Source organism: Ochlerotatus camptorhynchus, unplaced genomic scaffold, assembly GCF_037179485.1.
Source record: "Ochlerotatus camptorhynchus isolate MF236.1 unplaced genomic scaffold, CSIRO-AGI_Acam_v1.1 ptg000598l, whole genome shotgun sequence".
In the NCBI taxonomy this organism is placed as follows: domain Eukaryota; kingdom Metazoa; phylum Arthropoda; class Insecta; order Diptera; family Culicidae; genus Ochlerotatus; species Ochlerotatus camptorhynchus.
This window is the reverse complement of record NW_027041078.1, coordinates 1,975,781-1,989,241: the sequence shown is the minus strand read 5'-3', so window position 1 is coordinate 1,989,241 and position 13,461 is coordinate 1,975,781. Positions and strand designations below refer to the sequence as shown.

Here is a 13,461-nt window from a genome sequence, read left to right as displayed (position 1 = left end):
TTGAACCCCGTTAATCTGCAAACCCCTGCAACCAAAAGTTAGCCTGGATGCATAAGTCCTATATTTATTAGCTAAATATCAACTCTTTATAGCCACAGGGTTATCTGAATAGACCCTCACGCATCAAAACATTTTTATTCTTCCCACAAAGAAGAGTATACATACTTCTTAGAAAACAGTAAGTCATGTTTCTCGGCAGCCACATAACCGAATTGGAATCAACCACCACCATTTGAAGGGTGATCCATGGAACGTTATTTTCATATTTTTGGCATCGGTCAACTGGTTCCTGAGATATGGCCGTAACATGTTCCGGCGAGTGTTGGTTAAGAGAGTGGATGTTACCTTAAACGAGCAAAATCACATAAGAATTCAAATACAAGTTTATTGAAAGCCAAAACCATTGGCTAGGGTCACATCAGGCGTAGGTACGTCAGGACATTTTCTGGGAAAAATCTTGCAAGTGGTCAGAACTAAAACCTATCATGCATCATATAATATTTCATCAGAATTATAAAACAAGATGAATGCCAGCCAAAACAAGTGGCAGATACCAAATTGGCCACAAGCGGCTTAGTTCCGGGTACACATAGGAAGTGGCCTGACTAGGACAAAAACCACATCAAATTACATCAGAATTCAAAAACAAGATCCTGATCGAAATGAAGCTTATCGAGTATCCCAGACTACATCGGTCACATTCACTCTCGAGATAGGGGCCAGTTTCAAACTTAAGATGTTTCCTGGTAATTTGCTCGAATTTTTATCAAGTTAGAAGGGTCAGATCTCAGCATTAGTGGATACAATCAGGTTTTTTATGACTAGAAATGACGAAGCATTCGAAATGACGTAGCATTCGAGGGGGAAGGGGATGTTTCAGAAGTTGTGACCGACCATATATTAGGTATAGCAAAATACGCTACAAGGAGGAAGGGGGTCTAAAATTGTTCAGAAATATGCTACGTAATTTTTCGATGGTCTCTAATTGAGACGTACGAAAACTGAACATAGCTCGACCAAAGGATTTTTTCCTAAATTCCACCCTTGGGTAAAACAGCCTGGGGTTTTCTGATCATGGCAGAAACCTCCCACGTTCCTACCCATTGATATTGAAGAAGAGTTAATTGGCAAAATAAATAATTAATATTAAAATATTTTAAAGCCACTTGATAGCATAATAGCGAACCCCAACCTACTCAGATACCAAAGGAAAACCTTGGTTCACCCTTCCCTGTTGGTCTTAACTGCTTGCTTTCCTCGTGAATAGCATCGTTCACCTGCAGTGCTGGAAGCGATAAAGTGTTGACCATGGAAATTAATTCTTCCATGAACTGATGAAGTTTTCCGTCCTTTCTGTTCTGCCTACGGGCAGCAGTGCAGCGTTGGCAAAAACTGTTGCAGCAAAAACCTAACTTTGAGGAGGAATATCATCACTTGAGCAAACTTGCACCCCTTAATTGATTGTCTTACCGCGGTCAAGCGGTTCTGTTTTTCCTGCTAAAAATTCAAACAATGAAAGAACGTGGTTTCCTTGTCAGTTAATTGTTCTAATGTTTTACAATGGCTTCTTGCTCACACTTCAAACTCGATCCAGTTGGTGAGGAGAATCCAAGTTCGCGAATGAGAAATCCCTGCCTTCCGTTTCCGAATTATTTCGCTTTTATGGGATTTCCGCTTATGTTTGCCTTTAATCCTGACATGTGATGCGATCGCATGCTGTTTTACGACTTTTTATATATCGACCAATCGCAGCAGGGTGCAATCGACGTCCCTTTTCGGTGGGAATTTTACGCTGCATGCGGTTTTTTATGGCTATTGTGGTGGGGATTGAATTTTCATATAGTGAAAATTTCCATCCCTTATGATCGGTTATCACAAGTGCAATAATGCTAGTGCGGTTGAAATTATGGTTCCACATTGAAATGTAGTTAATATATCGTTTAATTTGATGATTACTATTTAGCCAATTGAACGACAAGAAACTGACTCTGGAGTTTCACATTTTTTACGAAATCACTTTTAGATATGATACAATCAACTCTCCTTAGCTTGTTGTTTAAAGTGTCATCAAATTTGGGAAGTTTTAAGAAACAGAACCTTACAAAAAAAAATCCGATTTCCTTCAAATAAGTCAACAATTATAACAATAAATTAGTCTGCGTATTCAATGTGCAACTCAACGTAAAATTTCATGTGTTCGAAAAGAGAAGATAGAACAACACGGAAACGGTTTTAAAGCAATGCTTCCAAAATTAAGAGCCCCCTGAAAATCATCAAGGAAGAGAAAATAGATACCGAGCTACAGAATATGGAGTAAGGAATATAGTCGCTTTATTTATCAGGTGGATAGAATCTCAGGAATCAATTGAGCTGTCAAATAGCGGAACCATCAGCTTTTACTAACAACACTTCGGAAACCTTTTCTCGTGACTCAAGGCTCGCCTTCGTCTATGCAAACCACACCAAGGTTTCCCCTACCATGATGTTGTTAATTTGCTCTCGGTTGGCGAGGGAAGAACTATCAACTATTTTTTTACAAAGTTAATAGTACCTTTTCAAAAATTGGCCTAAAATATATTGAATTGGTTCTAGTTTTTGATGGATCGAAATTCTATCCGCCAGACTATAAATATAGCGACTATAGTATATGTTGACGGACGATTTTTGTAATTGAAGTTGGGATCGAAGTGCGCTTTGCTCGCGGGTACATTTCAAGCATAACTTTTCAAAAGGACGTAAGTCGCAAAAATAAACAAATCGGTATTTTGCATCTAAACGAATATAAAATACATGCTTTTCCTACGAGTTGATGAAAAACAAGGTTTGAAATTGTAATGCATTATGGAAAATATATTTAATGAACGCCCTATGTTACCTGCTTTCATTGTTTTTTAAAATGGTGTTGATACACCCTTTTATTGTCAACATGACTTAACTGTTAAAATTTGATGATAACACCAAAACTGCAAATACGCTCACAGTGAAGCGTCGTATGTGAAAAAAACAAAGCAACCACTATCAATCAGCAGATGCGTCAAGTTATTTCTAAGTAGATACAAAATGGATTGCAACGGGACTCAGCTACTGCTAGGTATGTTTTATTAAATATTCTTGACTAAAACATAATTATTATAAAAAAAATTTAGATGTAGCCACCCAGCTTGATGAGTCAGAACAGTTTTCATCTGCACATATTCCCAGCGTGGGATATTTCGAGGAAGTGGAAACAGTTCCGCAAGAAGGATTGCCTCCAAGCCTAGATCTAAACGTTCACGATGATGCTTCTCCTCGTCAGAATAATAACAACGCTTTACGACAATCGGTTGATGATATCCGAGCCGCTTTACATCATACGCAATCTTTACGCATCTTTACGCAATCTCTTTATCCAACTAATAGCACAAGCAGATTTAAAAAAATAGCATTAACTTTTAAATAGGATTTAATAATCTCATATAGACATTGCTATCCAATGTTTCTAATTTCATACCAAATGTTACATACGTCCTTTTGAAAAGTTATGCTTGATTTGTTGTTTTTCCCGGTAGTTTTTTCGCTCGTATCTGTCACTCGGCGTAATTTTGATTTTAAATTTGGGCCGTCTTCAAATGGCAAAACTGAGTTTAGTGTGCGTTTCAAATGGAAGTTTGATAGGTTGCGTAGTGTTATGTTTTAGTGCTTCTCCGATTTCTATTGCGATTAATTCTTCGGTGCAGCTGCATGTTAAAGATTCGGAGGTTTTAACCAACTGCAGCTCCGACGTATGAATAATTGCAAGCAGTTGAAGAAATTGCTAGTGATTGACCGGAGGCGGAAAGTTTGGTGAGATCAATCTAATTATAAGCTCATCAAAAATGCTGTTCCACAATTACTCAATTAACTACTAATTAACTAACTAATTAATTAAATTACTAATGCAGGATTTGGAAACATCGTGATTTTGAATCAGGAAGTGTGTTGGCATTGCCTTTGCCCAATTGATAATGGTACAGTTTACAAAGTTGCAAATACTGAAGAAAGAAATACGGATCGGAACAATTGGCACAGACCTACGCGACGAATAAGGACTACGATTGGAAACTCGGAACATGGAACTTCAAATCACTCGACTTCCCGGGCTGCAATAGATTAATCTATGACGAACTTTAACCACGCAACTTCGAAGTCGTAGCACTGCAGGAACTTTGCTGGACGGGACAAAAGGTATGGAAAAGTGGGCATCGAGCGGCTACTTCCTACCAGAGCTGTGGCACAACCAACGAACCGGCTTTGTAGTGCTGGGTAAGATGCGCCAACGCGTGATTGGTTGGCAGCCGATCAACGCGAGGATGTGTAAGTTGAGGATTAAGGGCCGTTTCTTCAACGTCAGCATCATCAACGTGCACTGCCCATACGAAGGGAGACCCGACGACGAGAAAGAAGCGTTCTATGCGCAGCTGGAGCAGGTGTACGACGACTGTTCGTAACGGGACGTCAAAATCGTCATCGGTGACATGAACGCTCAGGTAGGACGGGATGCAATGTATAGACCGGCAATCGGGCCAAACAGCCTGCATGCCGTATCTAACGACAACGGCCAACGATGCGTGAACTTTGCAGCTTCTCGAGGAATTGTAGTTCGAAGTACCTTTTTCTCCCGCAAGGATATCCACAAAGCCACCTGACCAGAGATCACCTGACCAACACACAGAAAACCTAATCGATGGAAAATTCTTCTCCGACATTATCAACGTCCGCACGTACCGCAGCGCGAACATAGATTCGGACCACTACCTAGTTGCAGTATGCATGTGCTCAAAATTCTCGACGGTGCATAACACCCGTCGAAGTCGAACGCCGCGACCCAACATAGAGCAACTACGCAACATAGACGCCGGAGTTGCCCAGGACTACGCGCAGCAGCTGGAAGTTGCACTACCCACGGAAGAGCAGCTTGGCGCAGCTTCTCTTGAAGATGGTTGGAGGGATATCCGTTCCACCAAAGGTAGTACTGCTGCAGCGGCACTAGGTTCTGCAATCCCGGACCGAAGAAATGACTGGTTTGACGGCGAATGCAAACTGTTAGTAGAGGAGAAGAATGCAGCACGGGCGACAATGTTGCAACACCGCACGAGATTGAATGTGGAGCGATACAGACAAGCGCGGAACAGACAAAACTCGGTTTTCCGAAGGAAGAAGCGTCAGCAGGAAGACCGAGATCGCGAGGCGATGGAAAATATGTACCGCGTAAACGACACACGGAAGTTATACGAGAAGCTAAATAGTTCGCGCAAAGGCTACGTGCCGCAAGCCGATATGTGCAAGGACTTGGAATCGTAAGAATGCCGCACGACGACCCAGTGAAATTGGCTCTAGAAAGCGACTCAACAGAAGCGCAGCGGGCAAGGTGGATCGACCAACTAGAAGGCGACCTGCGGACCCTTCGCAGACTACGAGGCTGGCGAAGTGTGGCCATGGATCGAGTAGAGTGGAGACGACTTCTTCGGACAGCAAAGGACAACAAGGCCTTAGTCTGATTGGTAAGGTAAGGTAAGGTAAGTAAAGTTTACATGCGAGGCTTATTGTATGTGATAGTGACCTCGGAATGGACGTGAATTACAGGTATTCTGAAATGGGTTACTGGATCTGCAGTAGAGCTATCTCCAGGACTAAATCTGCTTTGAATAGTAACCTCAAGGATTATTGCAAGCAGATTTCTTTCATAATACCCACTGCAGTGGTTAGATTGAATACACACCCACACAAGTCTGCATTTAAAATATCGTCCTTTATTCATCAGTATGTCATCCATTTATGTATCATGCTAGTATTTTTTGAATATAGTTTTGCTGCCGTGCGACGTACGGCATGCTCACTTCAAAAGTATGTTGGAGATTTTATCAACTAAATCTTGATTATTCTTCAAAACTTCCTTCAGCTCAAAAATCTCTTTGGTCAGTTCCTCTAGCTTTACCGTGCTTTCATCTATTTTTGTTGTCAGTGTACATAAGCTAGCGGTTTCAAAGCCAAAGTCCGATTCTATTATACGTTCCAGAGGTTGATTTCCGTTGGGCTGCTGGCCGGATGGTACGTTACCGTTTTGGAATCGATACTTGTAAGCAGCGGGATTGATAATGGGGGCGGATGCTTGGTTTTTCGCCATCGCCGCTTCGTAAGCAGCCATCATGATCGGTCTTGGGAGACGTTTTTCTTCGGGGTTCAGTGGCTTAACACTCAGAATGACACGGTGCGCTTGAGGCGAAACTAGAGCCGTGTGATACAGCAAGCTTCGCAGCCAATTCGGGAGCCAACCGTTGAATAGTGCCGATTCAATGTAGGAGATTAGCTTCGTTTGACCAACCAATTTGGACAGAGTTGCTGTTTTCTTCAGGGCTTGAATATCATCCACGGCTATGCCTACCAAAAGATTCATCAGAATTACTGTGACAAATAGCAAAAACAGCACGAATGTAATTTGGGCACTCAATTCCAGCATAAATGGTGGATCTTTTCCATCGGGGTCGTTGATCAGCAACTCCAGATCCAATTCGCCAACCATCATTACTAAGACCGTTATAAATCCCATGAAGGGGTTTTCAAAAGATGATGACGATGGGAAAACCACACAAAAACTGATGGTAAATCCAACCAGCATGCATGAGTAAGCTATGAAGAGTTTGGCGAATTCAACTTGAACCTTTGTATACATGGCAACATAGGCACCAAATACCGGCAACTGTCCAATCATTACCATCAAGTGGGTCCATCCCAGCAGTACCGCAAATGCTCCGATATGATTTTGCCATGTGTATGTCCTTTTCGTGTAGATGTAGGAGATAACGAAAACGCTGACTATAATAAACCATTCGGTCACATTCTCCATTTGAGTTATGTATCGGCGAATCGATGGATAACCGGTCATTCCATACAGTTTTCGGCAAATTTCCACAAACGTTATAGCTACCAATACCATCCACTGCATTTCCATTACGAATGGATTGTTGCGTAACATGTTTCCCAAAATGGACTGCTTTTGGCATAGTTCTTGTTCCTGAATAGTTTCCTCCATATCCTTACTTCCGTTGTAACAGTTGTGAGCCAGAGCCGTCAGTACATATAGAGTAAGAAACAGAATGAAGATAAAACAAAACAGCAGTCTAGCAATGTAATATTTGCGTATCTTGCCCCACTTGATATACAAAAAAGCGGAACACAGAGGGTGCTGCAGGATTTCCTTCTGCCCTTCATCGACAAGGGTGTTTAGGTAGCTGATTTCCCTTGGATAACAATGCTGTAGAATATATCTAAAATCCAACTCCAGCACAACTTCTTTGTCGGATGGATCCTGTGAGGTAATCAACGTCATTGCATCATCAAACTTCCTACCTATCATGACTAACGACGCAGGTGTCTTTCTTGTGATAACGTTCAACGCTGTCGTTCCTTTCTTTGACTTTGTTGTAACATCTGCATCGTGATAGATTAGGATTTCAACGCAATGAGCGAGCCCGTCCAGTGCAGCCAAATGTAGTGGCGTAAATCCAAACACATCTTTACTGTTGACATCAGCGCCCCAGCAGATCAGTGTCTCGATTATATCGAAAGCTGTATCCGACTTTCCGATCGCAGCGTGGAGTGGTGTACGTTGGTCGAAATCTTCCGCATTAGGGTCGGCATTGCCTATTCTCAGCAGTAGCTCAACGCACTCCAAACTGGACGTTCGGGCAGCAAGATGCAATGGAGTAAAACCACGGTGATTCTTCAGCTTCGCGTTGGCTCCTTTGGCCAGCAGTAGATTCACACATTCAACGTTTCCTTCATCAGCGGCCAAGTGTAGCGCCGTCGATTCCTTTTCACGTATTCCAATCCGAATATTTGGATCAGCCGTTGGAAAGTCCAACAACGCCTTCAAACAATCAACATAACCCAAATCCGCAGCCAGATGAATGGCATTCATGCCACTCGGCTTAATCGAGTTGACATCCATTCCTTGCGATATGAACAACTTCACACAATCTATGGCATTGGAACGGACGGCACAATGTAGCAATGATTCTTCACAGTTTTGCTTCTTCGTGTTGATATTCAGCTTTCCTCCCTTCGTTATCAAATATCGAGCAACTTCCACCGAATTTCCGAATGCCGCACAGTGAAGCGGTGTAAATGCCCTTGGCTGCATGTTGATCTCAATGCCTCTGGACACTAGAAAACTCGTGCAGTTCAAGCAACCACTAAACGAACTCAGATGCAGCGCACTGAACCCATTGCTGTCGAAAAATATCAACTCTGCTCCACATTCCAACAAACTTTCCAACAGATCCCAACGTTTGAGGAACGCTGCAAACATAAAACTGATATTCCTTTCAGCCTTTGTTGCTCCCTCAAACATTTCTTTCGTATTAGCAGCGATAATATTGCCTTGCTCTATATTGTCCAGCAGCTTCAATCTACCGGACGACAATCGCATTTGTTCCATCAGTGATGTTCGAATCGTTTCATTTGATACTTCGAAGCCAAATTCGGCATTTGATTCTTCGTAGTTGGCAAACATATTCGGAGCATTTTCTGCCGGTGGGGATGGACCAATTTTCATGTATTCAAAGTCTTCCGCCAGGACAGCTTCCGGATCGTTTCGCCAGTGAACCGTAACATCCGGAGTTAGAGAAAACCTGATGGATGTAAAGCTTATCTTAAGTACAGCGAAATGCCATGCGGCCACAGCATACGAACCTTTTCATTGCTATCGGAACCTGTTGAGCTTTCATCGATCGGGTCCCAATCCGGCGCTTGGGTTTGGCCGAACCTTCTTTGTAGCCAAAGTTCTCCATTATTAGTCAACACGCTATCGCACTTCACGACACGGCGATCATATCACTACTGACTGAACCGCAGTAAGGCGCAGTCAGATTGAATTTATTAGTTGAAATTACGGCTAGTGAGAGCGAACGCAACAACAGGCGCAGCAGATAAAGATCACTGGTGGCTGAATGGCGACCTGCACACACACCCACTTGAAGATCACATAAATGCCATGGAGCTAATTTGCATGATAACACGATAAGGAATGTAATCAGATAAGCTAAGGACCGGTAAGTAGAGAACAAAAAGCAAGACGTTTGTCACATGTTGAAGAGTTCTGCTTAAGAATCATTTTTGTGTGTGATGTATTCAAACAAAATACTAACCATTTTATCAATTTTGCATAGACAATGATCGTAGGCAGCGATGTAAACAGTCCAGTTTCAACCAGTCAAACAGTTGAGTTTAAAATCTTACATTTTTTTAGAATTCATTCAGTTTTATCAAGTTTTTCATTAATAATAGTAAAATATTCAGAAGTCTGATTATATTTGGTCATTTAGACTCGAATGACAGTATTAGTAGAGCGAAGACAATTAATATTTTTTATGAAGTCGATAAATGTGGTAGTTAGTATTAGCATGTGATATACTTAGTATAGGGATACGCTTATAATTTTAATTTTTTTTTTTTTGCTTTTGACATAAATATCATAAATGGTTAAGGAAAATAGGAATAACAACTATGCGCGTCACTGTAGGAGTTGAAAATGGGTTGGAAGTAAGCAGCCGTAAAAAAAAAAAAAAAATAATTTCATAAAATTATGTACGAAGCTTTTGTAGGTATTGATATAAGCTATAAGTTTTGTAAATAGCTCAAATCTGTGTCTCTTATGCATGACGAACTAGAGCGGGCAGAACTTGTGATTGTTTTTCAATGAACGCAATTTACATTCACTGAAACATAATCGTGGGTTCTGTTCGCTCTAGCTCATCATGCATACGACATATAGAATTGAGTTACTGTCAAATCATGTAGCTTAAATCAAAACCTACACAAGTTCTATACATCATTTTACGGAATTCTTTTGTTGATCAAAGCTACAGGCAAATTAATGTATATGAATGCACGAAATGAATGTGAATGATTGGGCATGCTTGGAACTGAGTGACGACAGCCGTCTAAGTGTATGCAGATTACACGCTATTTATACCCACACGTGATACATACGATTTATTGGGTATCGATATTGTGCTCTCGCAGCATCACTGATAGGACTGACTGGAGAGTAACGAACCTGTTAGCTCCCAACCGTCGACGGTACCGATCGGTCAAGTGATCACGTCGAGTACATTTGAATGCATTCAATTTTCGTCGAGTAATAAACTCGTTTTGTTGTTAACCTGAACGCGTTTTTAATATAGTCATTGACGTAACCAAGGCAAAATCCTATGGGGAGGCTAAATTTATTTTTTGAACTTCTCAATTAGGCAATTAGAATTTTGAAGTGTATGCAAAATAAGTAATTGTAGTTACAGTTCTAGAGGGGGCTACATTAATCAACCGTAGATTTCCCCCATTATTTTCGAGTGATACCCCTGAACGAAGTGATTCGTGGTTGTACCCGTTGGTGCAAATGTGGAAATACTCAACAGTATGCAAATACAATATATAGATCAGGGTGGCCACTGGATTTAAGAATTTAAATTCCCGTTTGCCCTGGTTGTCCATGATAGTTTGCCAGGTTTGATAATGTTATTAAAGATTTGAAAAAAAAATGTGCTTGTCTAATTCTAAATAACACTGAATTTTCGCTACCTTGCTCCTAACAAAATAACAATAAATATTTCAAAAGATCCTGGGTTTACATGTAAAAAAAAAGTATTTCACGAGCTTTTTTTTAAATATCGGGACAACAGAATATTGTTGAGATCTCTAGGATAGAAAATAATTCCCTCCCCTTGGCTAGTTTTTTACCTGGACGTTGGTGGGCGGGCCTAATCTTATGCTTCATAGTAAAGCGTTGGAGACGGTTGGTTTAGGTCCGGCATCGTTGGCTCATGCCCTGGCAGAATAGCGTCATGACCATGCTATTAGGGTTACTAAGCTTACCTAACCAGGTACCTAAATTTAGTCCCCAACAGGTAGAGACATGGTACTATGTGTGGTTTTTGGTAGCATAAATAAATATACAATATGGTTTCACTTATCCCCAAGACACGATTTTTCCCGACACTAGCGGCTCTAGTAATGGGAGAGGTGACTACCCAAGCAACAATTTTTGTTTTATTTAAGTTTTATAGCTGTTGATATAACCAAATTATAAAACCTTCACTGACGACCACATTGCTTTAACAATCTCCTGAGAACCGCAATACAGCCATGTCATGGCCAATTGGCCCAGTTTTAATGCAGTCATTAAAACTTGATATGCGACCTACTTTAGGAGCATAGGATTTATGTCAGTTTTATCACACTCTAGACGTGATTGTTAAAAATGAAAACATAAAACCTCCTCCAGGTCAGAAAGTTTTAACAGCCTTCTAATGACTACCATAAAACTATATTACAACTGCATAAATCGCTCCTGAAGAAGTTGATAAAACATGATACGCAAAACATTTTGACAACTTTGAAGGTTTTAAGTTGGGGTTTTTGGATGATAGTTAATATTGAGAAATATTTTATTGTGGTTTTATTCTTTCGATGTTTGATGTGAAATCATGATCCTTGTCAGTTGGTAATAATGGCTGATATTATTGTACATTGAAAATAAGACGACTTTATTATAATTTTAAACCAATCTGTATATGCTTAACAGCATGCCGTGCAATATTTATGGTGATTATTATACCAAATAGGAGCATAAATTTAGTGCGCCATATGAATACTAAAATATAGGGATATTTTTAATTTGTCTGCATTAGCACCATGCATTAAAGAGTCATTCAAAGATTATCTATTTAGTACAAAACTGTTACTACTGTTGAGCAATAACCAGTCACATATTATTTAATTAAACATAGATGTATGAAAGTGTTTTATTGCCTATCAATTAAAGCGTAATTATTCACACTGTGTGAAATTTGTTCATACGGCGACATTTTTTTTTTTCGTTATAACTTGCTACTCCTTAAAAATACCTCAATATAACATATTCTCCTAGATTGTAATTCTATAGCATAACATAAACCTAATGGTTGTATCTTAGCATTTCGTAGTCCAAATTGAGAGCGTTAAGTTATATTTAAGCTATATAACTAGCTTGCTGGTTTTATTCGGTACAGCGAATCAAAACAAAACAAAAACCATGACCACCTGTCAAAAAGTCAACATTCCAAGCGATCCTCCTATTTTCGCTTGTAATCAAGATGTAAGAAATGCTTATTGGATCCACTAAAAGCTTTTTCAATACAAGGTTTAAAGCCGTGATGTCAATACTGGCCATCTCCAAACGGATTTAGTGAAACTGTCGGCGTTGCTTTAAGAAGGGTTCGTGGATCTTCCAGAAGTGTATCGGAAAGCCGCTTGTTCAATATTTTTAAGAGCTCCTTCACCGCACTGTGCCTTATGTAGGGATCGTATAACTGTAGTTCCTCCAGGAGTTTCATATTGTCGATCGTCTCATCTTCATCGTGTTCAGAAGCACTGAAGGGGTTTTCATTTCATATATCTGAATAGATTTGTTTTTTATAATGACAAAAAATTTCAGAGTATTTTTTGTTGTAGCAGTATATTTCTTATCTGTGAATCTTAGGCCTCTGATAAAGATGATAGTTGTAATGAAGCTTTAATGAAGGTCTAAGATTGCTTCAAGTTTTATATCGGTCATAAAAAGTGTACCATAAAACATAATTGTATGTTTTGTTTTGGTTTTATTCTTCAGTTATAAGTAGTGATGCAGAACCACCTTACAGCTACCGTTAAAACTATGAAGTCTGAGTTTTAATTTAGTAGTCATAAAACAGTTTTATAGACGACTTGACGGCCTGATTTTATGACAAGCACACAAAACCGTAATACAATCACAGGCTGCAAGGGATGCTATGATAAAACAATGATAAAATAAGAATAAATCTTCCAAGCATTTAGATTGTTACTTGGGTAGTACACAGTAAATTGGGCGTAACAAGGCTATCAAAAACAACTCACAGTTGAGTAAAATTTAACTCACACGTTAAGAAAAAAATACCCAAGTTCCGCCGGAATTTTGCGGTATAAAATCTCTGATCACGAAGGGTGGGTGTGGGAGCTGCTTCCCTAGCGTCGGTAGCATTGTTAATCAGTACGGAAAACAAATCAAGACAAATCTGTCGAATCTTCATTATAGCTACTACTCAAATCATATCATTAATTTTAAGTACTCGCAAGAAAGCGCTTGGATGGGTAGAAATTACTAGATGGTTGGAAAGAATGATGTTCAAACAAAAAAATAAAAAAGGAAGCAGACTAGGCTCGAACCATGAAAGTTGTGATTATTAGGCCTGTGTCTTCACCATTCGTCTGTCAATACTTGGGAAATTGGGCAGTCTTAAGGCATATAAGAAGCGTTTTTTCACGAAATGTGTTAAATTTTACACTTCAATGTGTTAACGCTGGTTACCGTGTAAGCTCTATCAAGGTGATTAACCATTAGTTTTCGAAATGGAATTCAACATTGCAATCCCCAAGTAGGGATATCAT

The 13,461-nt window shown here is 40.0% G+C and overlaps 1 protein-coding gene across 1 annotated transcript; it reads right to left on the bottom strand.

Annotated features, from left to right (window-relative positions):
* Positions 1-5,748: 5,748 nt before the first annotated feature.
* On the bottom strand, positions 5,749-8,882 carry wtrw (water witch). The gene is made up of 2 exons (XM_065237179.1): positions 8,710-8,882; positions 5,749-8,648 (listed from the first exon to the last, which is right to left on the bottom strand). The coding sequence occupies exons 1-2, from the start codon at positions 8,805-8,807 to the stop codon at positions 5,852-5,854; spliced, it is 2,895 nt and encodes a 964-aa protein (XP_065093251.1). The 5' UTR covers positions 8,808-8,882; the 3' UTR covers positions 5,749-5,851.
* Positions 8,883-13,461: the final 4,579 nt, after the last annotated feature.

Coding starts and splice junctions, on each gene's coding strand:
- wtrw (XM_065237179.1), bottom strand. CDS start 8,807: ATGGAGAACTTTGGCTACAAAGAAGGTTCGGCCAAACCCAAGCGCCGG. Junction 8,649..8,709: donor GTTCCGATAGCAATGAAAAG/GTTCGTATGCTG, acceptor TACATCCATCAG/GTTTTCTCTAACTCCGGATG.